Source organism: Cherax quadricarinatus, chromosome 62, assembly GCF_038502225.1.
Source record: "Cherax quadricarinatus isolate ZL_2023a chromosome 62, ASM3850222v1, whole genome shotgun sequence".
Taxonomy (NCBI): domain Eukaryota; kingdom Metazoa; phylum Arthropoda; class Malacostraca; order Decapoda; family Parastacidae; genus Cherax; species Cherax quadricarinatus.
The window spans coordinates 3,429,984-3,454,848 of record NC_091353.1 but is presented as its reverse complement, the minus strand read 5'-3'; the positions used below and the strand labels follow the sequence as shown (position 1 = coordinate 3,454,848).

The following is a 24,865-nucleotide window of genomic DNA, read 5'->3' as shown; positions in this document are numbered from 1 at the left end:
TGCCTCTCCTGCTACTCTATCTAGCCTCAACCCTATTCATCACCAAGGATTACATTTATGCCTTGGTGCTTTTTGCTCTTCCCCTGTTGAGAGCCTCTATGCAGAAGCGAACGTTCCATCCTTATCCGATCACCGTGATGCCCACTGCCTTCGCTACTATGTACACTCTCATGATCTCCGCAATCCTTCCATTTATAGAATGGTCACCGATATTAGTAGACATTCTTTATTTATTCGCCGCCCCTGTTTGCTCCATCCCTTCTCTCTTCGCCTACATTCGCTCTTGTCTTCTCTTCAATTTCCACCTTTCTATGTTCATGTAGCATCTCACTTTTCCCTACCCCTCTGGGAAGTTCCAGCTGTTCGAGTCTGTTCTTTCTCACTCCTTTGCTCGAAAGCCCAACTGTCTACGGTAGCTTCCCGCTCTCTTTTTCTTGACCACTTCCACTCTCATTCTCATGCCATTGCAGTGTACACAGATGGCTCTAAGTCTTCTGACGGCGTAGGATTCGCAGCAATGTTTCCAGACAGCGTCGTATGAGGGCATTTACTATCTTCGGCTAGTATCTTTACTGCTGAATTGTATGCCATTCTTGCAGCACTTATCCGTATTGCATCTATGCCTGTGTCATCATTTGTGGCCGTCTCAGACTCCCTTAGTGCTTTACAGGCTATACAGAAATTTGATACACCTCACCCCTTAGTCCCCCGTATCCAACTTTGGCTACACCACATCTCTACCAAGCATAAAGATAGTTTTTTGTTGGGTCCCTGGTCATGTTGACGTACAGGGCAATGAACAGGCAGACACTGCTGCGCGGTCGGCAGTACATGACCTACCAGTTTCATATAGAGGTGTTCCATTTACGGACTATTTTGCTCCAATAGCTACCCACCTTCACACCTGTTGGCAACAACGTTGGTCTACTATGCTCGGTAACAAACTTCAATCTATTAAACCGAGTATAGGTTACTGGCCGTCTTCTTGTCACCAGTGCCGAGGTTGGGAGACTACTCTCTCCCGTCTCCGCATTGGCCATACTCGTCTTACTCATGGATATCTCATGGAGAGGTGCCCTGCTCCTCTCTGTGAGAATTGTCAGGTTCCATTATCGGTCAGCCACATTCTGTTAGACTGCCCACTTTATCAACGAGCACTCAGAATTTACCTCCAACGTCGTCTTCGCTCCGCTGCTCTCTCTTTACCTTCCCTTCTCGCTGATGGACCCACCTTTCATCCAGACTCTCTCACTGACTTTTTGACAACAACTGACTTACTTCACAAACTCTGATGATACCTTCAGCCCTTTGTACCCCGATCTCTTGCTACCCTCTACCCTGCACTATCCCCTGCCCCGCTGTTTTCTGTAACCTACTGATCGCCCCTCCCCCCTTTTGCCGCCCAATACCCTCGCTTCCTTTCCTACCCTGCAGCGCTATATAGCCCTTGTGGTTTAGCGCTTCTTTTTGATTATAATAATAATTATGCACTGGTCTGGAGTGGCTTACACACTGGCCTGGAGTTTTGTGACTCATTTGCCATGGGTTCAAACCCCATCTATTACATGATTTGGCTACAATCGTGTTATTACAATTTTGTGAGTAGTCCTTAAAATACGGAGATAAGTTTACATTTTTCCACTGTGGCATTCAGGTGTTTATAATTAATAAGGAAGTCAGTATTAGAAACGACTACAACACTGTGTTCTGGTCATAAATAACAATGTAAAGTATTTATATTTCTTTCCCTTCAAGATGCCCTGATGTCCAGGAAGGGCTCTTGAACCAGGGAATTGGTGCTAAATATCCCACACCCCATTGTACTTCCCACCTCCAGAACTTAAGTCCGACTAACTGGTTTACCTGAATCCCTTCATAAAATATTACTAAAATATTATTTGTATAAACAAGAGAGGACATTATAGCAAGAAATATTACCACTAGGATGAACAACTTGTATATATCTTGAACATTATAGCAAGAAATATTACCACTAGGATGAACAACTTGTATACATCTTGAACATTATAGCAAGAAATATTACCACTAGGATGAACAACTTGTATATATCTTGAACATTATAGCAAGAAATATTACCACTAGGATGAACAACTTGTATACATCTTGAACATTATAGCAAGAAATATTACCACTAGGATGAACAACTTGTATATATCTTGAACATTATAGCAAGAAATATTACCACTAGGATGAACAACTTGTATATATCTTGAACATTATAGCAAGAAATATTACCACTAGGATGAACAACTTGTATATATCTTGAACATTATAGCAAGAAATATTACCACTAGGATGAACAACTTGTATATATCTTGAACATTATAGCAAGAAATATTACCACTAGGATGAACAACTTGTATACATCTTGAACATTACTTTCATTCATAACTTTGTTTAATAAGTCACTATTCTGCACACACTGCGCTTTATTTTTTACATAAATCAATTTTGCAGGTAAAGGGCTGTTATTCTACCTTAACTCATTTCAAAGATCAGCCCTGTCTAAGGTATACTATCACCCCCAGGATGCGACCCACACCAGTTGCCTAATACCCAGGTACCTACTTACTGCTAGGTGAACAGTGACAGCAGGTGTAAGGAAACATGCCGTACCAAGGATCGAACCCCGGACACATTGCAGAGTCACTTGTTTGCACAGAACTGCTAAATGCCTCAAATGATGTAGTGGAAGTTTTAGCAGTAAAGGTCGAGAACCAAAACCTAGTCATTGTGATAGTCTACAAGCCTCCGGATGCAACATCCCAGCAATTCCAGGAACAGCTGTTAAAAATTGACCACTGTCTGGAAAACCTTCCAGCTCCTGCACCCAACATCTTGCTCCTGGGGGATTTCAACTTAAGGCACCTAAAATGGAGGAATATAGCAAATAATATTGTTGCAGTAATAACCCCAGGAGGCAGCTCTGATGAAAACTCACACTCACGCGAGCTTTTAAATCTCTGCACAAAATTCAATTTAAACCAGCAAATAATAGAGCCTACTAGACTGGAGAATACACTAGACCTCATCTTCACTAACAATGATGATCTGATAAGAAATATCACCATATCAAAAACAATATACTCAGATCACAACATAATTGAGGTTCAGTCATGTATGCGCGGAGCCCCAGACCGACATAATGAGATTAGTCACGAGGGAGCATTCACCAAATTCAACTTCAATAACAAAAACATAAAGTGGGACCAAGTAAACCAAGTCCTAACCGATATAAGCTGGGAAGATATACTAAGCAACACAGACCCCAACTTATGCCTAGAACAGATTAACTCGGTAGCACTCGATGTATGCACAAGGCTTATTCCTCTAAGAAAAAGGAGGAGTAGATGTAAAACAGAAAGAGACAGGCGCTCCCTTTACAGGCGACGGAAAAGAATAACAGAGCGGCTAAAAGAGGTCAATATATCTGAAATGCGTAGGGAGACACTGGTCAGAGAAATAGCAAGCATCGAACTTAAGCTAAAAGAATCCTTTAGGAGTCAGGAATCGCGGGAAGAACTAAAAGCCATAAATGAAATCGAAAGAAACCCAAAGTATTTCTTCTCCTATGCCAAATCAAAATCGAGAACAACGTCCAGTATTGGGCCCCTACTTAAACAAGATGGGTCCTACACAGATGACAACAAGGAAATGAGTGAGCTACTCAAGTCCCAATATGACTCAGTTTTTAGCAAGCCGCTAACCAGACTGAGAGTCGAAGATCAAAATGAATTTTTTATGAGAGAGCCACAAAATTTGATTAACACAAGCCTATCCGATGTTATCCTGACGCCAAATGACTTTGAACAGGCGATAAATGACATGCCCATGCACTCTGCCCCAGGGCCAGACTCATGGAACTCTGTGTTCATCAAGAACTGCAAGAAGCCCCTATCACGAGCCTTTTCCATCCTATGGAGAGGGAGCATGGACACGGGGGTCGTCCCACAGTTACTAAAAACAACAGACATAGCCCCACTCCACAAAGGGGGCAGTAAAGCAACAGCAAAGAACTACAGACCAATAGCACTAACATCCCATATCATAAAAATCTTTGAAAGGGTCCTAAGAAGCAAGATCACCACGCATCTAGAAACCCATCAGTTACACAACCCAGGGCAACATGGGTTTAGAACAGGTCGCTCCTGTCTGTCTCAACTATTGGACCACTACGACAAGGTCCTAAATGCACTAGAAGACAAAAAGAATGCAGATGTAATATATACAGACTTTGCAAAAGCCTTCGACAAGTGTGACCATGGCGTAATAGCGCACAAAATGCGTGCTAAAGGAATAACAGGAAAAGTCGGTCGATGGATCTATAATTTCCTCACTAACAGAACACAGAGAGTAGTCGTCAACAGAGTAAAGTCCGAGGCAGCTACGGTGAAAAGCTCTGTTCCACAAGGCACAGTACTCGCTCCCATCTTGTTCCTCATCCTTATATCCGACATAGACAAGGATGTCAGCCACAGCACCGTGTCTTCCTTTGCTGATGACACCCGAATCTGCATGACAGTGTCTTCCATTGCAGACACTGCAAAGCTCCAGGCAGACATCAACCAAATCTTTCAGTGGGCTGCAGAAAACAATATGAAGTTCAACGATGAGAAATTTCAATTACTCAGATATGGTAAACATGAGGAAATTAAATCTTCATCAGAGTACAAAACAAATTCTGGCCACAAAATAGAGCGAAACACCAACGTCAAAGACCTGGGAGTGATCATGTCGGAGGATCTCACCTTCAAGGACCATAACATTGTATCAATCGCATCTGCTAGAAAAATGACAGGATGGATAATGAGAACCTTCAAAACTAGGGAGGCCAAGCCCATGATGACACTCTTCAGGTCACTTGTTCTATCTAGGCTGGAATATTGCTGCACACTAACAGCACCTTTCAAGGCAGGTGAAATTGCCGACCTAGAAAATGTACAGAGAACTTTCACGGCGCGCATAACGGAGATAAAACACCTCAATTATTGGGAGCGCTTGAGGTTCCTAAACCTGTATTCCCTGGAACGCAGGAGGGAGAGATACATGATTATATACACCTGGAAAATCCTAGAGGGACTAGTACCGAACTTGCACACGAAAATCACCCACTACGAAAGCAAAAGACTTGGCAGACAATGCACCATCCCCCCAATGAAAAGCAGGGGTGTCACTAGCACGTTAAGAGACCATACAATAAGTGTCAGGGGCCCGAGACTGTTCAACTGCCTCCCAGCACACATAAGGGGGATTACCAACAGACCCCTGGCAGTCTTCAAGCTGGCACTGGACAAGCACCTAAAGTCAGTTCCGGATCAGCCGGGCTGTGGCTCGTATGTTGGTTTGCGTGCAGCCAGCAGCAACAGCCTGGTTGATCAGGCTCTGATCCACCAGGAGGCCTGGTCTCAGACCGGGCCGCGGGGGCGTTGACCCCCGGAACTCTCTCCAGGTAAACTCCAGGTAAACTCAGTGTTTGAGCTGAGTGCACTACCAACCAAGCTATGGGACACCTTGTATTAGCTCTAATATTTAATCTAGATTTTATGTTTTAAAAACTTGTATGTGCTGATTATATAAAATATAACTCTCGATGTTCTACAGAAAAGTCACATTTGAATACCATTTCTAGTAATTTATAATAAATTTAATAAATTTACAGTACTGAACCACATAAGTTTATTATATTATTAATAATAAGTTGTGTTATTATTTAACCATTTACATTCCTAATTTTTAAAATGCTCCAATACATGAATATCAATTTTAAACAGATACAGGAAATGTTTTTGATCCCCATTTATCAATATTTTAAATTAACAAAATAAATTTTCTGATAGCAATGAGTTTTAATGATTTTATGTTGTACGAAATTTATGTCAACATGAAAATATTAGGAGAAGGTGTGGAGTTAATAAAAGTGTTAGTCAGAGGGCAGAAGAGGGGTTGTTGAGGTGGTTTGGTCATTTAGAGAGAATGGATCAAAGTAGAATGACATGGAAAGCATATAAATCTATAGGGGAAGGAAGGAGGGGTAGGGGTCGTCCTCGAAAGGGTTGGAGAGAGGGGGTAAAGGAGGTTTTGTGGGTAAGGGGCTTGGACTTCCAGCAAGCGTGCGTGAGCGTGTTAGATAGGAGTGAATGGAGACGAATGGTACTTGGGACCTGACGATCTGTTGGAGTGTGAGCAGGGTAATATTTAGTGAAGGGATTCAGGGAAACCGGTTATTTTCATATAGTCGGACTTGAGTCCTGGAAATGGGAAGTACAATGCCTGCACTTTAAAGGAGTGGTTTGGGATATTGGCAGTTTGGAGGGATATGTTGTGTATCTTTATACGTATATGCTTCTAAACTGTTGTATTCTGGGCACCTCTGCAAAAGCAGTGATAATGTGTGAGTGTGGTGAAAGTGTTGAATGATGATGAAAGTATTTTCTTTTTGGGGATTTTCTTTCTTTTTTGGGTCACCCTGCCTCGGTGGGAGACGGCCGACTTGTTGAAAAAAAAAAAAAAATGAAAATATTGACAGCTGTCAGTCAGACATTATCATTCTGCTCTCTCTCTAATGGAAGACACCAATGACGAAGTATATGCCAGCACTAGAGCCATTGAAAGGCTCTTAATCTAAGGAGCTACCCTCCCCTTCCTCAAATCAAACATGACTGCACCTTATTCCTTAGGCACTGTACCTGTTCAAAACAAGTTTATTAATGATAGAATATAGTATTTATATGAAAACAAATAACACTATACCTGTGCTAATGGGTTCAGTAATTACTGGTACAACAACAAGATAGATGCAGCCAGCCAAGAAGATGACAGGTAAAGCTGTGTGCACATGGATAGGACGATGGAGAGTGGGTCTGCATCGTCGCAGCCAGAGAAGTGCTGCAACTGCTGCCCCAATGCTCAGCCAGAGTACAAATGATAGACAGTTGATGAGAGAGATGATGTCTGCACCCAGCATTACTAGAGACAGCAAGCACTGAAATATCATAAACATTTATCATACTAGAGACAGCAAGCACTGAAATATCAAACATTTATCATACTAGAGACAGCAAGCACTGAAATATTATAAACATTTATCATACTAGAGACAGCAAGCACAGAAATATCATAAATATTTATCATAAAATACAGTTATCTTCCTGCACAGGAATATAAACATGATACATGGAATACGTAGTTGTATATTCTTGCCATGGCTTTTAATAAAACATAATAAAATCCCAAATTCAAACTGAAGTATATATTCTCATACAGCATGATGGTAGCAAATTTATGCCATAGGCTTAGAATGGATTGTCTGCTTAGTACTGTAAAAAGTGTCCCTATTTAATGAGTTAATCATTCAACATATTAACCCTTTCATTGTCTCTTACATAGATGCACATTACTTTATGCCAGTGTCACTTGTGTAGATCTACGTTTTAAGCACAGCAGAGCCCTCAAATATGCTGCCAGTGGTGAATCTTGGCCAAGACATGTGAGAATAGGTCTGTGAAGTGAGTGTGCACAGTATACAAAAAAATCCTGCCCCACAGGCAGGGTACAAGATGGAAAAAAGCACACCTATGGCTACATGTCTGGTTTACAACAGCGACTCTGAGGTGTTTTCTCAAATCGTTTTTATGCATTAGATTTTCATTATTTTATAAAGAATAAACTCAAACAAATATTTTAATTATAGCATCATTGGTACTCTCTTCCAGTATGGTAGTCCTTCCGTATCTGCGACTGATACATTCCAAGACCTACCATGGTTACCTGCAAATGTGAATAGTACTTTACCCTATGTATAAGTCATTTTTCATTTACATACATACCTATGATAAAGTTTAATTGATAAATTATGCATAATAAGTGAAGAATTATCACTTTTTCACTGATGGGAAGCGCTTCAAGGCTTCTCTTAGGCTTTGAATAACTGTCGCCATCACTATTTTGTGCTTTGCTCCCATTATTAAGCAAAATTAAGAGTTATTTTCAGGCCATGCTAAACCGCAGCTAACTGAAACTAAGGAAACCGAATCCACGGATATGGTGGTCATATTGTATAAGATTACACTGCCAATGGTTAAAGATATCACATATGCTTAAGAATTTATACAACTATTTATGCAACATATTTTTTTTTTTTAATTTAAACATATGTACTCCTTGACTTACAATGGTTTGACTCTATATTTCAATTACTTTGGAGACGAAACTTAACATAATTACCCAGAATGAAGGTGGTAAGTCTGTAACTTGTATTTATTATATTTACTTTTCAATGCTGGTATTTAGTTTCATATATTATTTGTTTAATTGCTTATACAGTGACAGTAGTTATTTATTTACTTATTTATTTAGCATATCGTATTCAAATTCAACTTACAATATTTTTGACTTACGATGGGCTCATTGGAATATAACCCCATGGTAAGTCAAGGAGCACCTGTATAGACAAATGAAAGACTGACAGTGACAAGAAGAGCAGGAACCGGAGTGCGAGAGCGGATGTGGATGAAAGACAATACTTGTGGCAGGTGGCCTTCGCGAGCCCCCGCCAAAAATAGACGTCCAGAAGTAAACAGTATGCCATTGAGGCTCCCAAAAGTGGAGAGTGCCACAAAGACCGGAATAGTGTACTTCAGTGGTCCAAGTACTTCACGTCCAAAAGCCTGTGGAAAGTATGAAAAACCTAAGTAAGTTTATTTTGGTACAGGTACAGATAAGTACAATTATCATACATAGTAATATGTGTAAATTACCTAGGATAACCCAAAAAAGTCAGACAAAGTCATTTTATTTCCATTGGGGTCCTACGTAACCAGTTATAGGTGATTTGTATTGTGGTAAAAGCTTCACACATGTATGCAGGAATGAACTAATATGAACTGCAATCATAAATTTGTTTACATTCTTGGTGTCTCGTCTCTTGTTTATGATGGTATATACATATACTATACCGTATACATGTTTAACAAACTGACCTTATCCCACCAAAGCAGAGTGACCCAAGAAAAATATCAAAACTCTTTCTTTTTACATTTAGTCATTTATACAAGAGGAGTTACTAGCCCCTTGCTCCCAGCGTTTTAGTTGCCTCTTATGACACACATGGCTTATGGAGGAAGAATTCATTTCCACTTCCCCATGGAGAATATATATATCTTTCTTCTTTCAACGCACCAGCCGTATCCCACCGAGGCAGGGTGGCCCAAAAGGAAAAACGAAAGTTTCTCCTTTTACATTTAGTAATATATACAGGAGAAGGGGTTACTAGCCCCTTGCTCCCAGCATTTTAGTCGCCTCTTACAACACGCATGGCTTACAGAGGAAGAATTCTGTTCCACTTCCCCATGGAGGTAAGAGGAAATTAACAAGAACAAGAACTAGTAAGAAAATAGAAGAAAACCCAGAGGTGTATGTATATATATGGTTGTACATGTATGTGTAGTGTGACCTCAGTGTAAGTAGAAGTAGCAAGACGTACCTGAAACCTTGCATGTTCATGAGAGAGAAAAATGGACACCAGCAATCCTACCATCCTGTAAAACAATTATAGGCTTTCGTTTTACACTCACTTGGCAGGACGGTAGTACCTCCCTGGGCGGTTGCTGTCTACCAACCTACTACCAAAAGAGAATATATATATATATTATACATAAATCTGTAGTGGAGGGAATGTGGGTTAGGGGTCATCCTAGAAAAGGATGGAGGGAGGGGGTAGAGGAGGTTCTGTGTGCAAAGGACTTTGACATCCAGCAGGCATGTGTGAGTATGTTAGATAGGAGTGGAGGCAAATGGTTTTTGAGACCTGATGTGCTGTTAGAGTGTGAGCAAGGTAACATTTTGTGAAGGGGGTCAGGGAAATCAGTTACCTAGACTCGAGTCCATGAAATGGGAAGTGCAATGCCTGCACTCTAAAGAAGAGGCTAGAGATATTTGCTGTTTAGAACTACCTTCCCTTCCTCAAATTATACCCCATCCTGTTCCTATTTCCTTGGTGTTGTATGGTTCATACAGGTTTAATGCTTCCCATAATTTTAATAATATACAGTACAGTGGACCCCCACTTAACGATCACCTCCCAATGCGACCAATTATGTAAGTGTATTTATGTAAGTGCGTTTGTATGTGTATGTTTGGGGGTATGAAATGGACTAATCTACTTCACAATATTCCTTATGGGAACAAATTCGGTCAGTACTGGCACCTGAACATACTTCTGGAATTAAAAAATATCGTTAACCGGGGGTCCACTGTACTTTGGAACAACACAAGGTATTTATAGATTTGAACCCAACTTTTAGCTGGGATAAGACAGAGTACAATATCAAGTTTTGAGAAGGTACTTCAAGAGACTCACAACAGCAACAGCATTGGAGGAGAGAACTTCTGAAGGTGGAAGGACTGCAAGGTAGGCCACATTAACCAACACATACACTGTTGTCACCAGCGGTAATGCTACCCAGATGGCCCGTGGCAGGTTCCTGAAATATAAGTAAGTAAATTTAGGCATAGGTACACAAAAGTACAATCATACATAGTGTAAATTACCCACCACATAACCCAAAAAAGTTTAAAGTGACTTATTTCCATTGTGGTCCTTGTAATACTTTATTATTTAAATCTTAAAAGTTAAAACAGCTAAGTAACTCAACTGTGTGAAAAAAGTTACAATAAAAGAAGATACAAAAGTAACAAAGTAAACTGAGTTACTTATATTAACATAATTGGTATGTGAATATTAGCTAAACAAGAAATCTCTCTGCTCCCTTTCTCCCCTCAAGGAAGGTTCCTTGATGTTGGTGAGAGGCTCTTGATTTAGGGAATTGGGTCTGTGCTCCAGTACCCCGAATTAAGCCTGAATGCGTTCCACATCATCCCCCCTAGGCGCTGTATAATCCTCCGGGTTTAGCGCTTCCCCCTTGATTATAATAATAATAATCTGCTCCCTTTCTGTAGCTTCAGTCATCAGGTTCTGGACTATTGTTGTAAAGTGGAAATTGTTGTAAAATGAAACACAGCCTTTTTTCACTTTCAAATGAATATATAAAAGCCTGATAACATATTTGAACATATATGTTAATGTTGCCGTTTAAAAACTGTAGTGTAAAGCACCCTTCTGGCAAGACAGTGATGGAGTGAATGATGGTGAAAGTTTTTCTTTTTTGGGCCACCCTGCCTTGGTGGGAATCGGCCAGTGTGATAATAAAAAACAAATAATAATGTATTTTGTGAGCAGCAGAGCTAGGCCTAATGAATGAACATACCTGGAGTATACCTGGAGAGAGTTCTGGGCGACAACGCCCCCTGCGGCCCGGCCTGTGACCAGGCTTCATGGTGGATTCACACATTACAGACCATAAAATATTTTCACCCTTAGCTTATAGTTGTTGTTTATGTTGTTTAATGTTTGCCAGTACATGTATACAGCTTGGCATGAGTCATAATCATAAGATGACCTGTCAGTGTTGCAGCATATAAGCTACAAGCAGAGTTATAGCAGGGGTCCGTGGTCACAGGTGCACTCATGTGCTCACTTCATCTCAAGTTGCTCTCGCTCTACAGAGCGTAACTCTAGACTCTGGAGCTCTTGGTGGAAGGAGTAAGTCACACAGTTGTATTGACCATTACCACTGTAAGCATTCATATCAACTGGTATACCGCTTACAGCCCTGTGGCGGCGACAGCCCTATGACAAGGGCATGGTGAATCTCTCAACTCCAACACACCTCCAGCTGGAGCTGTGTTGGAGTGTTCAACATACCTCCAGTTGGAGCTGTGTTGGAGTGTTCAACACACCTCCAGCTGAAGCTGTGTTGGAGTGTTCAACATACCTCCAGTTGGAGCTGTGTTGGAGTGTTCAACACACCTCCAGTTGGAGCTGTGTTGGAGTGTTCAACACACCTCCAGCTGGAGCTGTGTTGGAGTGTTCAACACACCTCCAGCTGGAGCTGTGTTGGAGTGTTCAACATACCTCCAGTTGGAGCTGTGTTGGAGTGTTCAACACACCTCCAGCTGGAGCTGTGTTGGAGTGTTCAACATACCTCCAGTTGGAGCTGTGTTGGAGTGTTCAACACACCTCCAGTTGGAGCTGTGTTGGAGTGTTCAACACACCTCCAGCTGGAGCTGTGTTGGAGTGTTCAACACACCTCCAGTTGGAGCTGTGTTGGAGTGTTCAACACACCTCCAGCTGGAGCTGTGTTGGAGTGTTCAACATACCTCCAGTTGGAGCTGTGTTGGAGTGTTCAACACACCTCCAGCTGGAGCTGTGTTGGAGTGTTCAACATACCTCCAGTTGGAGCTGTGTTGGAGTGTTCAACACACCTCCAGCTGGAGCTGTGTTGGAGTGTTCAACACACCTCCAGCTGGAGCTGTGTTGGAGTGTTCAACACACCTCCAGCTGGAGCTGTGTTGGGGTGTTCAACATACCTCCAGCTGGAGCTGTGTTGGAGTGTTCAACATACCTCCAGTTGGAGCTGTGTTGGAGTGTTCAACACACCTCCAGCTGGAGCTGTGTTGGAGTGTTCAACATACCTCCAGTTGGAGCTGTGTTGGAGTGTTCAACACACCTCCAGTTGGAGCTGTGTTGGAGTGTTCAACACACCTCCAGCTGGAGCTGTGTTGGAGTGTTCAACATACCTCCAGTTGGAGCTGTGTTGGAGTGTTCAACACACCTCCAGCTGGAGCTGTGTTGGAGTGTTCAACATACCTCCAGCTGGAGCTGTGTTGGAGTGTTCAACACACCTCCAGCTGGAGCTGTGTTGGAGTGTTCAACATACCTCCAGCTGGAGCTGTGTTGGAGTGTTCAACACACCTCCAGCTGGAGCTGTGTTGGGGTGTTCAACATACCTCCAGTTAGAGGTGTGTTGAACACCTAACGTTGCCTGTCGTGGTAACCAGAAACACCAGAGCTTATAGTGAGTGGTGAATATATTTATTGCAGGAAGTCTAATAAATGAAAATTATTGTATTAGTGAAGTGCTGTAAAGTGAAGCACTGTTAAGTGGAGACCCACCTTTATCTACATGAAACAACTGCAATAAATTAAATAAATGTAACATCTTAAAGGTATAAGTAGCTTTCCTCAAGGAAGTTTGATTACGACCCGGTGGTCTGGTGGCTAAAGCTCCCGCTTCACACACGGAGGGCCCGGGTTCGATTCCCGGCGGATGGAAACATTTCGACACGTTTCCTTACACCTGTTGTCCTGTTCACCTAGCAGCAAATAGGTACCTGGGTGTTAGTCGACTGGTGTGGGTCGCATCCTGGGGGACAAGATTAAGGACCACAATGGAAATAAGTTAGACAGTCCTCAATGACGCACTGACTTTCTTGGGTTATCCTGGGTGGCTAACCCTCCGGGGTTAAAAATCCGAACGAAATCTTATCTTATCTTATCTTATCTGACATATTGTGACCTCTGTAATCTTACTTTGCACTTCCATGCTCCAAAGAATGAGCATGGGAAGCAAAATAAACTCACCACTTAGCAGCAATAAGTAATACATTTATAATGTGCTAAACTAACAGGAGACAAGGTTAAAGAAAAATCAAAATGAGAAATAGGCTAATGGGTTAAAATTCTTATCATCTTTCAATTTATTCATCGAGAAATATCTGTGGAGATGCTGCTCGATGGCACATTCAGAGAAGCTTAAAGACGCCAATTGTTCAAGAGTCTGACTTTGCCCACTCTAAAAAATGCACTACCACTGATTTTTGTCTCTTACATGTGTGTGTGACCTAATTCATATCTGCATAACTCATTACAATTGTGACCAGCCATAAACAGGTAAATAGTTCATTACCATTGTAACTTGTTTCCCCTCAAGGAAGGCTCCTTGATGTTGGTGAGGGGCTCTTGATTTAGGGAATTGAATCTGTGCTCCAGTTCCCCGAATTAATCCTGAATGCCTTCCACATCTCCCCCAGGCGCTGTATAATCCTCCGGGTTTAGTGCTTTCCCCTTGATTATAATAATAATAATGTAACTTATTTACCTATTAAAACTTAGCAGCCCAGTCCCCTGACTCATTATGTACCTCTAATGTTCAGCTACAGTCCCCTGACTCATTATGTACCTCTAATGTTCAGCTACAGTCCCCTGACTCATTATGTACCTCTAATGTTCAGCTACAGTCCCCTGACTCATTATGTACCTCTAATGTTCAGCTACAGTCCCCTGACTCATTATGTACCTCTAATGTTCAACTACAGTCCCCTGACTCATTATGTACCTCTAATGTTCAGCTACAGTCCCCTGACTCATTATGTACCTCTAATGTTCAGCTACAGTCCCCTGACTCATTATGTACCTCTAATGTTCAGCTACAGTCCCCTGACTCATTATGTACCTCTAATGTTCAGCTACAGTCCCCTGACTCATTATGTACCTCTAATGTTCAGCTACAGTCCCCTGACTCATTATGTACCTCTAATGTTCAGCTACAGTCCCCTGACTCATTATGTACCTCTAATGTTCAGCTACAGTCCCCTGACTCATTATGTACCTCTAATGTTCAGCTACAGTCCCCTGACTCATTATGTACCTCTAATGTTCAGCTACAGTCTCTGGACCCATTATGTACCTCTGTAATCTTCTGACTACCGCCCACATGATGGGTATAGGATGCATAATAAATATATTAAACAAACTTATTAAGAGTTAGCTTAGTGATAAGATGATTTGGTAATATTTGAGAGATTTAATATTTGCATTAAGTGGAAATTTTATTTTGACTAAGTTTTGCCTATGTAACTAATAAGTGAATCATACCTACTGTCAGCAGGTTATATATGCTGATTATATATATGTAGATTATAGTGAATGTAGTGGCTGGCTAGTAGTAGTAATGTACTAGATTATAGTGAATGTAGTGGCTGGCTAGTAGTAGTAATGTACTAGATTATAGTAAATGTAGTGGCTGGCTAGTAGTAGTAATGTACTAGATTATAGTGAATGTAGTGGCTGGCTAGTAGTAGTAATGTACTAGATTATAGTGAATGTAGTGGCTGGCTAGTAGTAGTAATGTACTAGATTATAGTGAATGTAGTGGCTGGCTAGTAGTAGTAATGTACTAGATTATAGTGAATGTAGTGGCTGGCTAGTAGTAGTAATGTACTAGATTATAGTAAATGTAGTGGCTGGCTAGTAGTAGTAATGTACTAGATTATAGTAAATGTAGTGGCTGGCTAGTAGCAGTAATGTACTAGATTGTAGTAAACACAGTGGCTGGCTAGTAGTAGTAATGTACTAGATTAAAGTGAATGTAGTGGCTGGCTAGTAGTAGTAATGTACTAGATTATAGTAAATGCCTCAAATGATGTAGTGGAAGTTTTAGCAGTAAAGGTCGAGAACCAAAACCTAGTCATTGTGGTAGTCTACAAGCCTCCGGATGCAACATCCCAGCAATTCCAGGAACAGCTGTTAAAAATTGACCACTGTCTGGAAAATCTTCCAGCTCCTGCACCCAACATCTTGCTCCTGGGGGATTTCAACTTAAGGCACCTAAAATGGAGGAATATAGCAAATAATATGGAGGCAGCTCTGATGAAAACTCACACTCACACGAGCTTTTAAATCTCTGCACAAAATTCAATTTAAACAAGCAAATAATAGAGCCTACTAGACTGGAGAATACACTAGACCTCATCTTCACTAACAATGATGATCTGATAAGAAATGTCACCATATCAAAAACAATATACTCAGATCACAACATAATTGATGTTCAGTCATGTATGCGCGGAGCCCCAGACCGACATAATGAGATTAGTCACGAGGGAGCATTCACCAAATTCAACTTCAATAACAAAAACATAAAGTGGGACCAAGTAAACCAAGTCCTAGCCGATATAAGCTGGGAAAATATACTAAGCAACACAGATGTGGAAATTTATTTGGTCCAAATAGTTCCACAGCTCAGATCCAGCATGAGCGTCTGGTCGTCTGAGCCGAGCGACCCTTAAACCCTCCCAAACAAGCAAGGCATTCTCTGGTTGGCGGTTGGTAAGCTTATTTAATTTATAGATTTACTCTTCAGGGAAGGAGTAGGTAGGTTTACTGGTAATACACTAATATTAGGTTTACTAAGGCATCTGTAGATAATGATAGAGTAGACCTAAGACCTTAACATAGGTAGTAATAGGCCGATAATGTAGGCAAACATTAGGATAAGTTAGCTAGGGAGAACTGGCAGCCCTAGCTTGAATGGCGGGGCGCAGGTCACAAAGACAGAATAGCGTCCTTCTTACGATAGACTTCGACTGGACAAGACGTGCCGTGAACATCAGGCGGCGCCCCCACGTGTCTTCACATCTGAGACCTGGGGAAATCTGGTAGAGACACCTCGATGTACCGTAGATGATCTCCTCCATCAGCCCATACAGTAAGACGAGATATTCACCTTTTCCCGTAGGATCTGGCCAGTGACTTAGGAGATTGTGAGATTGAGTTAACTGAGGGCTCGGCGTGCTACAGAGAGAGTATGCCCAGTAAGTACCAGCGTCTCAGAGTCGTCTGAAGCTAGCGTCTGAGTCTGCATAGTTATACTAGGGGATACATACCCTCTTGGATATAGGAATTTCTGAGGTGCAGGCAGGACACTAATAACGATTGAATATTGCAGGAATTAATGCTCCCGGTTGCACGTGGTTCCCAAGGGGAAGTCCAAGGGGGCTAAAGCTAGGCTTAGGAAGTTGAAGATCAGGATATATGCTGCAACACCAAGTAAGTTAGTCCTTTATACGTGCATGCAGGCGAGGTTTCTTGCAATACCAATCATTTGTGAAAAATCTGTCCTATAAGCCACTTGTGAGGCTGAGGTACCCATCTCAGAGCTCGGTGTCAACAGAGTTTGCCAGGGTAGGCGACTCACTTGGAGGCAGCCCAGACAAATTTTCACAAAAGTGGTCCTTCGAAAACCGGATGTGGAATAGCTAGGTTAAGCTATCATAGCTAGGCCACAGTTAGGAACCAGTTTTAAAAAGTTAGGTTTAAGTTAGCACACCTAGGTCAAAGTTACTCAGAGGCTAGGCCAAGCTGACTATACACAGAAGTTGTTATTTGCAGTAATTTACAGGCAGGCCAGGTAGGCTAGAGAAGCTTGTGAATTTAATTATTTACAGTGATTACAAGTAATCCAGAGTAGGAGACTTGTGTGTTAATTACTTACAGTGGATTTGCAAGGTAGCCACAGTTAGGCTAGGCTTGTGCAATATTTACAAAAGGTTATAGTAGCTAGGACAGATTTAACCTAGTTATTATTTACAGGGAGTTATAAAGCCAGGTTTAAGTTATAGCACACTAGCTAGGTTAGGATTTACCTTATCCAACCATCCACGCTAAACAGAGTAAGCTGGGCACAGTTAGGCCAAGCTGTTTACATACATTATTTATTTACTGTTTCACAAGTTGAATTGTTGAATTTGCTTGTGTTAACCAAGTGATTTTAATTTGTATACTGCCCTATTAGTGTGTGATTTTCATTGTCTTTGATTCATGTTAATGTGGGATTTGTGAATTATACCTGAGACTAGGTTAAGTCCTGTAATTATTTGCTGGCATTGTACAGTTAAGTGCTAGGTTAAGCTTTCACATCGATACACATTTTGATTGGGATTTGAGAGCTAACAGTGTACATTTTTGATTCATAGTAGAGTCAATATAACAAAGGGAATTGTTAAGCTTGTTGAGAAGCCTTAAGACTCGTTCATTCTTACCTAACACCGTGACGTGCTGTGGGGTGGACTGGGTAAAGTACAATTAGTGTCACACTCCTCATTAAACTTCGACAATGGCAGATGGGGGTTCAGGAGAGTCTGGTTCAGTGCTAACAAAATTAAAACGATCAGTAGCAGCATACAAAGGGCATCTGAACAGAACGCGTAACAGGTGCAAGGCTACTTGCCAACGCAGTAATGTAGACTGCGATGATTTGCAGAACTGCTTGAAGAGTTTGGGGGAAAAGTGGGAAGCCTATGAACAAGCATTCTCAGCATATGAGCTACAGGCTATTGAGGATGAGGAATCCCAGGGAAGTCTTCAGCAGGCTATGGACGAATTCACTAAGGATGATGTAGATTGTCATCAGGAGATGAATATGTACAAAGATAAGTTAAGTACATTAAAGGCTAGTATTCCAAGGATGGTGTTGAACACCGCAGGTACCCCAAACAACCACACACCTGTCAATATGTTGCCCAAGTTGCCCCAGCTGAATTTACCAACGTTTGACGGAACCTTAACAGAGTACATTGGTTTCTGGGATCAGTTTAGAGCCCAGATAGATGACAGAAATGATTTGTCAGATGCCGTCAAGTTGCAGTATTTGCGGTCGCAGCTCAAGGGTAAAGCCTTAGATCTGGTCCGGCACTACCCGATTACTGACGCTAATTACCAACATGCCAAAGACCAATTAGAAGACATGTTTGGCAACACTGAGGAGATAAAGGTAGCTATACTTTATCGGTTGTTGGATCTAGAGGCTTGCCGACATGACCGTCAAAGTCTAGAGAAGTTCCGTATTGAGGTTATGAGCTTGTCCAATAGTTTCAGAGATTTGCATGATGAGAATGATTCAAAATGGATCCTTAGCCAGGTGATTCAGAGGAAACTGGCTAGCACGACAGTGCATGAGTTACACTTAAAACATCGGACGAATAGGTTCACGATAGACCAAATTGTTGAAGGGTTAGGGGATCTCATATCTCACCTGAGCATAGGTCAGGGGGAGAAATTACCTACCAAGGAGAAGTCGGTCGACTTCCCCAGACATTCGAGAGATAGACCTAAACCACCTCCCACTAAAGTAGGCACGTATTATGCCCAGGGCGAACCCTCCACCCACAGGGCCAAGGGAGAAGCCACTAAAGCGGCCAGTATGAGACGGTGCGTGTTTTGTGATGAAGAACACGCTAGTTCAGGGTGTTCAAGCTTCACCACCTATAACCAAAGGGTTCAACGGCTAAGAGAGTTGAGACTTTGTTTCAAGTGTTGTGGAGAACATTTTGCCAGGGACTGTAACACCATGCTCAGGGAGTGTCAGGGCTGCCGGAAGGGAAAGCACCACAGTGCACTGTGTCCTAATGATGCCGGATTAGCACAAGTTAAGGAGAGCAAACCGCAAGAAAGGGCGGAGAGCAAGAACAAGTCAGAAGTAACGATGAGTGTGGTGAGTACGGCACCGAGAATTTGTTCTGGTGAGCAATTTCAAGGCTCGGTGGCCTTGCCCACCATAATGGCGGTGGTCGCGAACGGGAAGAAGTCTGAAACAACCCGTTTGTTCTTCGACAGTGGGGCACAGAGATCCTTCATAGCGGAGAGTCTAGCCACTAGGTTGAAGCTGGAGACAGTTGGTAAAGTTGACATGAAGGTGGAAGGGTTTGGTGGGGAAGTCCCACGCAGGTCTTATCCAGTAGTCAATGTGACGGTCAGGTTAGCCGGGCATCGACGGGAAATTTCAGCCTTGATGGTGAAGAGGCTGCCCAATATCATTACCACTAGGGGACTGGCTGAAGCAGTCAAACGTTTGAGGGAGTTGGGTGTGAAGCTAGCAGAACCAGACATTGCTACAGACAATGTTAGTAATGTAGGCATATTGGTAGGAGGGGATTACCTAGACGAGTTCGTGTCTACGAGAAGGGTTATCAAGGAAGGTGTGGGCCTGTACAGGACTCCAGCGGGGTACATCGTAGGAGGCAGAATACCAGCTCACTTCCCTGCGACCCCGGGAAAGGAGGGCTCTGGTATTACAGCGACTGAGGCTGTACTGGTGATGCAGATTGGTGTGCACGAAGGCCTGTCAGAGGCGCAAGTTGGCATATCCGACAGTGAGCCGGTCCATAAACTATGGGACCTGGATGTAGTAGGGATTAAAGGTGACCAGCCGCCCCCCGAACACGAAGAGACGTATCGAGATTACTTGAACCATGTGCAGTTCAGGGACGGGCAGTATTGGGTGCGACTCCCATGGAAACCGGGCCACCCAACGCTGCCCACTAATTTCAAGAGGGCACGTGGTCAGTTGAATTCATTGGTGAACAGCCTGACCAGGAAGGGTCTGGTGGGGAAATATGATGATATTATTAAGGAACAGCTGGCCCTTGGGTTCATCGAGAAAGTGCCCAATGCCAGCCCTGGGGAAAACACCCATTATCTTCCACACATGGCAGTCACCAAGGAGTCGGTAACCACTCCCATCAGAGTAGTCTTCAACTGCAGCTCGCAGGCGAGTCCCCGAGAGCCATCGTTGAACGACTGTCTGCTCACAGGGCCCTCCCTGACGCAGAAATTAGCAGATGTGTTGTTGAGATTCAGGACGGAACAGTACGCCTATGCGGCAGACATTAGCAAAGCCTTCCTACGTATTGGGTTGCAGCCACAGGATAGGGACTACACAAGGTTCTTGTGGCTGGCTAACAGGGAGATGCCCAAGCAAGGGTATGATACCTATAGATTCAGGGCAGTGTTGTTTGGTGCCACTAGTTCACCATTCCTATTACAGGCTACCATAGACTACCACCTTGTGAACTGTAACAGCCCGCTTAAAGAATTACTGAAGACCCTATTTTATGTAGACAACATGCAGGGTACCACCTCAGATGAAAGGCTGTTGATGGATATTTACCGAGAGTCTAATCAGGAGATGCTCTCAGCTAACATGCCATTGAGAGAATGGGTGACAAACAATCCAACGTTGCGGGGCATGGTGGAACATGACTATACTGGCTACTCAGTGCCTGAGGTAACATCGGTGTTGGGACTAGAGTGGGAAGTCAAGGAAGACAGACTTAGGCTAAAGAGGAAGCCTGATGGGGAAGGGAAGCTGACCAGGAGGTCTTTGCTGAGCAAAGTGCAGACTGCCTTCGATCCTTTGGGTTTGTTGACACCCATCACCATTCGAGGGAGGATGCTAGTACAACAGACCTGGGAGCTGAACCTAGGTTGGGACGACCCACTGCCAGAAACAGTCTGCCAGGAGTGGGATCTGGTTAACAAAGACCTAGCGGAATTGCACGAGTTCACATTCCCCAGGTCCATCGGGTGCACCGGGCGGGATTATGACTTGCACGTCTTCTGTGATGCCTCCTCCAGGGCCTATGGGGCAGTAGCGTATTTGGTGGCCGGGGATCAAGTCAATCTGGTCACCAGTCGTGCGCGGGTGACACCCCTGAAGGATTGCTCGATCCCAAAGCTAGAGCTCACAGCGATGTTGCTGGGAGCAAGACTGGGTAAGTACGTAGAGGAGGTGTTAAGTAATCTGAGGGTGACACACACCTATGTATGGACAGACTCGGAGGTGGCCTTACAGTGGGTCCAGAATGACAGGTCTAAGCTCCCCTATGTCAGGAATCGGGTAAAGGAGATACGGGAACTACAGTCAACATCAACAATTCTGTATGTGCCTACAGATCAAAACCCAGCCGACCTGATAAGCCGAGGGGTGACACACAGAAAGTTGAGTAAAAGCGAGCTTTGGTTCAAAGGCCCAGACTGGTTACCGGCAAGGGATTGCTGGCCGGAGCAGAAATTCGTGGAGACAATCAGCAGCATAGTACATTTCGCGGGGGAACACGACACTGAATTATTTGACCCCAGGCGCTACTCCTCGTGGAGAAAACTTATAGGAGTCACGGAAATGGTATTTCGATTCGTGAGGAAGCTGCATGACAAGGTAAGCCAGGGTCGACAGTTGTCTCTAGTGGGTCCCAGAGAATATTGGATAAGGCAGTACCAAAGGGGGAGGTTTCCAGGAGTGCTGGAAGTACTTGCGACCCGGCAGCAGGTTATGGCGTCAGGACGCGTGTCCAACGATGACGACTCAGGGAACAGCAAATTGGTTCACTCATTGGGATTGTTCCTAGATCATGCGGGGCTAATAAGATGCAGGGGAAGAATACAAAACTCTGAGCTCAGCTATGGGGCCAAACATCCCGTGCTGCTGGGAAAGGAGGGATGGGCGACAGAGCTATTGATACAAGATGCCCATCAGAGGACCTTACATGGGGGGTTTGGAGATACCCTCACCTGCCTACGTCAGAATTACTGGGTACTGAAGGGTCGAGCTGCCGTCAAAAGGGTGCTAAAGAGTTGCACGGTCTGCCGGCGGTACGATGGGAGGACCCTACCCTACCCAGGTCCACCACCGCTGCCTCAGGAGCGGGTACATAGTGACAGGCCCTTTGAGACTGTAGGAATAGACTATACGGGGGCTATCACATTGAAGAACCCAGGAGACGTTAAGGAGGGCCCTCAGAAAGTATATGTCTGCCTGTTTACCTGTGCCACTACTCGAGCGGTGCATTTGGAGTTGGCAGAAGATATGACGACAGAGACTTTCGTGAAGTTGTTCAGGAGGTTTACTGCCAGATTCTCGTGCCCGCGATTGATTATCTCGGACAATGGCACAAGCTTTAGGGCGGCCGATAAAGTTTTCAGGAATCTTAGGGACAACGGAGAAGTACGAGAACACCTGAAGAGAATAGAGTGCGAGTGGAGGTTCATAGCTCCCAGGGCACCCTGGCAAGGGGGATTCTATGAACGCATGGTGGGCACAGTCAAAAGGTGCATTCGGAAGGTCTTGCACGGCAGGAGGGTGAGCTGTGATGAACTGAGGACAGTGTTAGTTGAGATAGAGGCAAGAGTTAATAACAGGCCTCTGACCTACGTACAAAATGGGATTGACGAGCAAGAAGCTCTCACCCCCAATCACATGCTGTTTGGAAGAAGGATTGAGCCCTTCCCCGCAATTTTGAGTCAGTCTTCCAAGGAGCTGGATTATTATGGGCCAGATGGTCCCCCCATCAATGAAGAACTGCACAGGAGTCACAACAGACTGGTGAACATCCTGGACAAATGGAACCAGGTGTGGCGCAGGGATTACTTGACAACCTTGCGGGAACATTTCTATGGTGCCGACCCCGAGGCGAATAAGATGATGCTAAGTGAAGGGGACCTGGTGCTGGTAGAATCCGAGGCGCCGAGGGCATACTGGCCTCTTGGCCTGGTAGTGTCAACCCACCCAGACAAGGCTGGGCGGTTGAGAATGGTGAAAGTGAGAATGAACGGTGTCGAGACTATAAGACCCATCAACAGGCTTTTGCCTCTCGAGGTCCACACGGTGGGACCGGGACATGAGAAATCAGACCAGAGGTTGAGCGAGCTGAGCGGCCGGACGACCCGTCGAACGGCGCTCGAGTCCAGGGCCCACTGGGGGGGCCTGCGGGAGGCAGACTTGATCTAGACTTAGCGCCTACCTTCGCCGGCGGGAGGATGTGGAAATTTATTTGGTCCAAATAGTTCCACAGCTCAGATCCAGCATGAGCGTCTGGTCGTCTGAGCCGAGCGACCCTTAAACCCTCCCAAACAAGCAAGGCATTCTCTGGTTGGCGGTTGGTAAGCTTATTTAATTTATAGATTTACTCTTCAGGGAAGGAGTAGGTAGGTTTACTGGTAATACACTAATATTAGGTTTACTAAGGCATCTGTAGATAATGATAGAGTAGACCTAAGACCTTAACATAGGTAGGAATAGGCCGATAATGTAGGCAAACATTAGGATAAGTTAGCTAGGGAGAACTGGCAGCCCTAGCTTGAATGGCGGGGCGCAGGTCACAAAGACAGAATAGCGTCCTTCTTACGATAGACTTCGACTGGACAAGACGTGCCGTGAACATCAGGCGGCGCCCCCACGTGTCTTCACATCTGAGACCTGGGGAAATCTGGTAGAGACACCTCGATGTACCGTAGATGATCTCCTCCATCAGCCCATACAGTAAGACGAGATATTCACCTTTTCCCGTAGGATCTGGCCAGTGACTTAGGAGATTGTGGATTGAGTTAACTGAGGGCTCGGCGTGCTACAGAGAGAGTATGCCCAGTAAGTACCAGCGTCTCAGAGTCGTCTGAAGCTAGCGTCTGAGTCTGCATAGTTATACTAGGGGATACATACCCTCTTGGATATAGGAATTTCTGAGGTGCAGGCAGGACACTAATAACGATTGAATATTGCAGGAATTAATGCTCCCGGTTGCACGTGGTTCCCAAGGGGAAGTCCAAGGGGGCTAAAGCTAGGCTTAGGAAGTTGAAGATCAGGATATATGCTGCAACACCAAGTAAGTTAGTCCTTTATACGTGCATGCAGGCGAGGTTTCTTGCAATACCAATCATTTGTGAAAAATCTGTCCTATAAGCCACTTGTGAGGCTGAGGTACCCATCTCAGAGCTCGGTGTCAACAGAGTTTGCCAGGGTAGGCGACTCACTTGGAGGCAGCCCAGACAAATTTTCACAACAGACCCCAACTTATGCCTAGAACAGATTAACTCGGTGGCACTCGATGTATGCACAAGGCTTATTCCTCTAAGAAAAAGGAGGAGTAGATGTAAAATAGAAAGAGACAGGCGCTCCCTTTACAGGCGACGGAAAAGAATAACAGAGCGGCTAAAAGAGGTCAATATATCTGAAATGCGTAGGGAGACACTGGTCAGAGAAATAGCAAGCATCGAACTTAAGCTAAAAGAATCCTTTAGGAGTCAGGAATCGCGGGAAGAACTAAAAGCCATAAATGAAATCGAAAGAAACCCAAAGTATTTCTTCTCCTATGCCAAATCAAAATCGAGAACAACGTCCAGTATTGGGCCCCTACTTAAACAAGATGGGTCCTACACAGATGACAGCAAGGAAATGAGTGAGCTACTCAAGTCCCAATATGACTCAGTTTTTAGCAAGCCGCTAACCAGACTGAGAGTCGAAGATCAAAATGAATTTTTTATGAGAGAGCCACAAAATTTGATTAACACAAGCCTATCCGATGTTATCCTGACGCCAAATGACTTCGAACAGGCGAT

The 24,865-nt window shown here is 43.8% G+C and overlaps 1 protein-coding gene across 1 annotated transcript in view; it reads right to left on the bottom strand.

Annotated features, from left to right (window-relative positions):
• LOC128687116 (large neutral amino acids transporter small subunit 1) overlaps positions 1-24,865 on the bottom strand; it is a 198,251-nt gene that overhangs the window by 17,701 nt on the left and 155,685 nt on the right. Inside the window, exons 5-7 of the mRNA XM_070098339.1 lie at positions 10,379-10,502; positions 8,487-8,687; positions 6,772-7,003 (exon numbers count right to left, since the gene is read on the bottom strand). Coding sequence (XP_069954440.1) covers positions 6,772-7,003; positions 8,487-8,687; positions 10,379-10,502 — 557 coding nt within the window. The remainder of the gene's footprint in view (positions 1-6,771; positions 7,004-8,486; positions 8,688-10,378; positions 10,503-24,865) is intronic.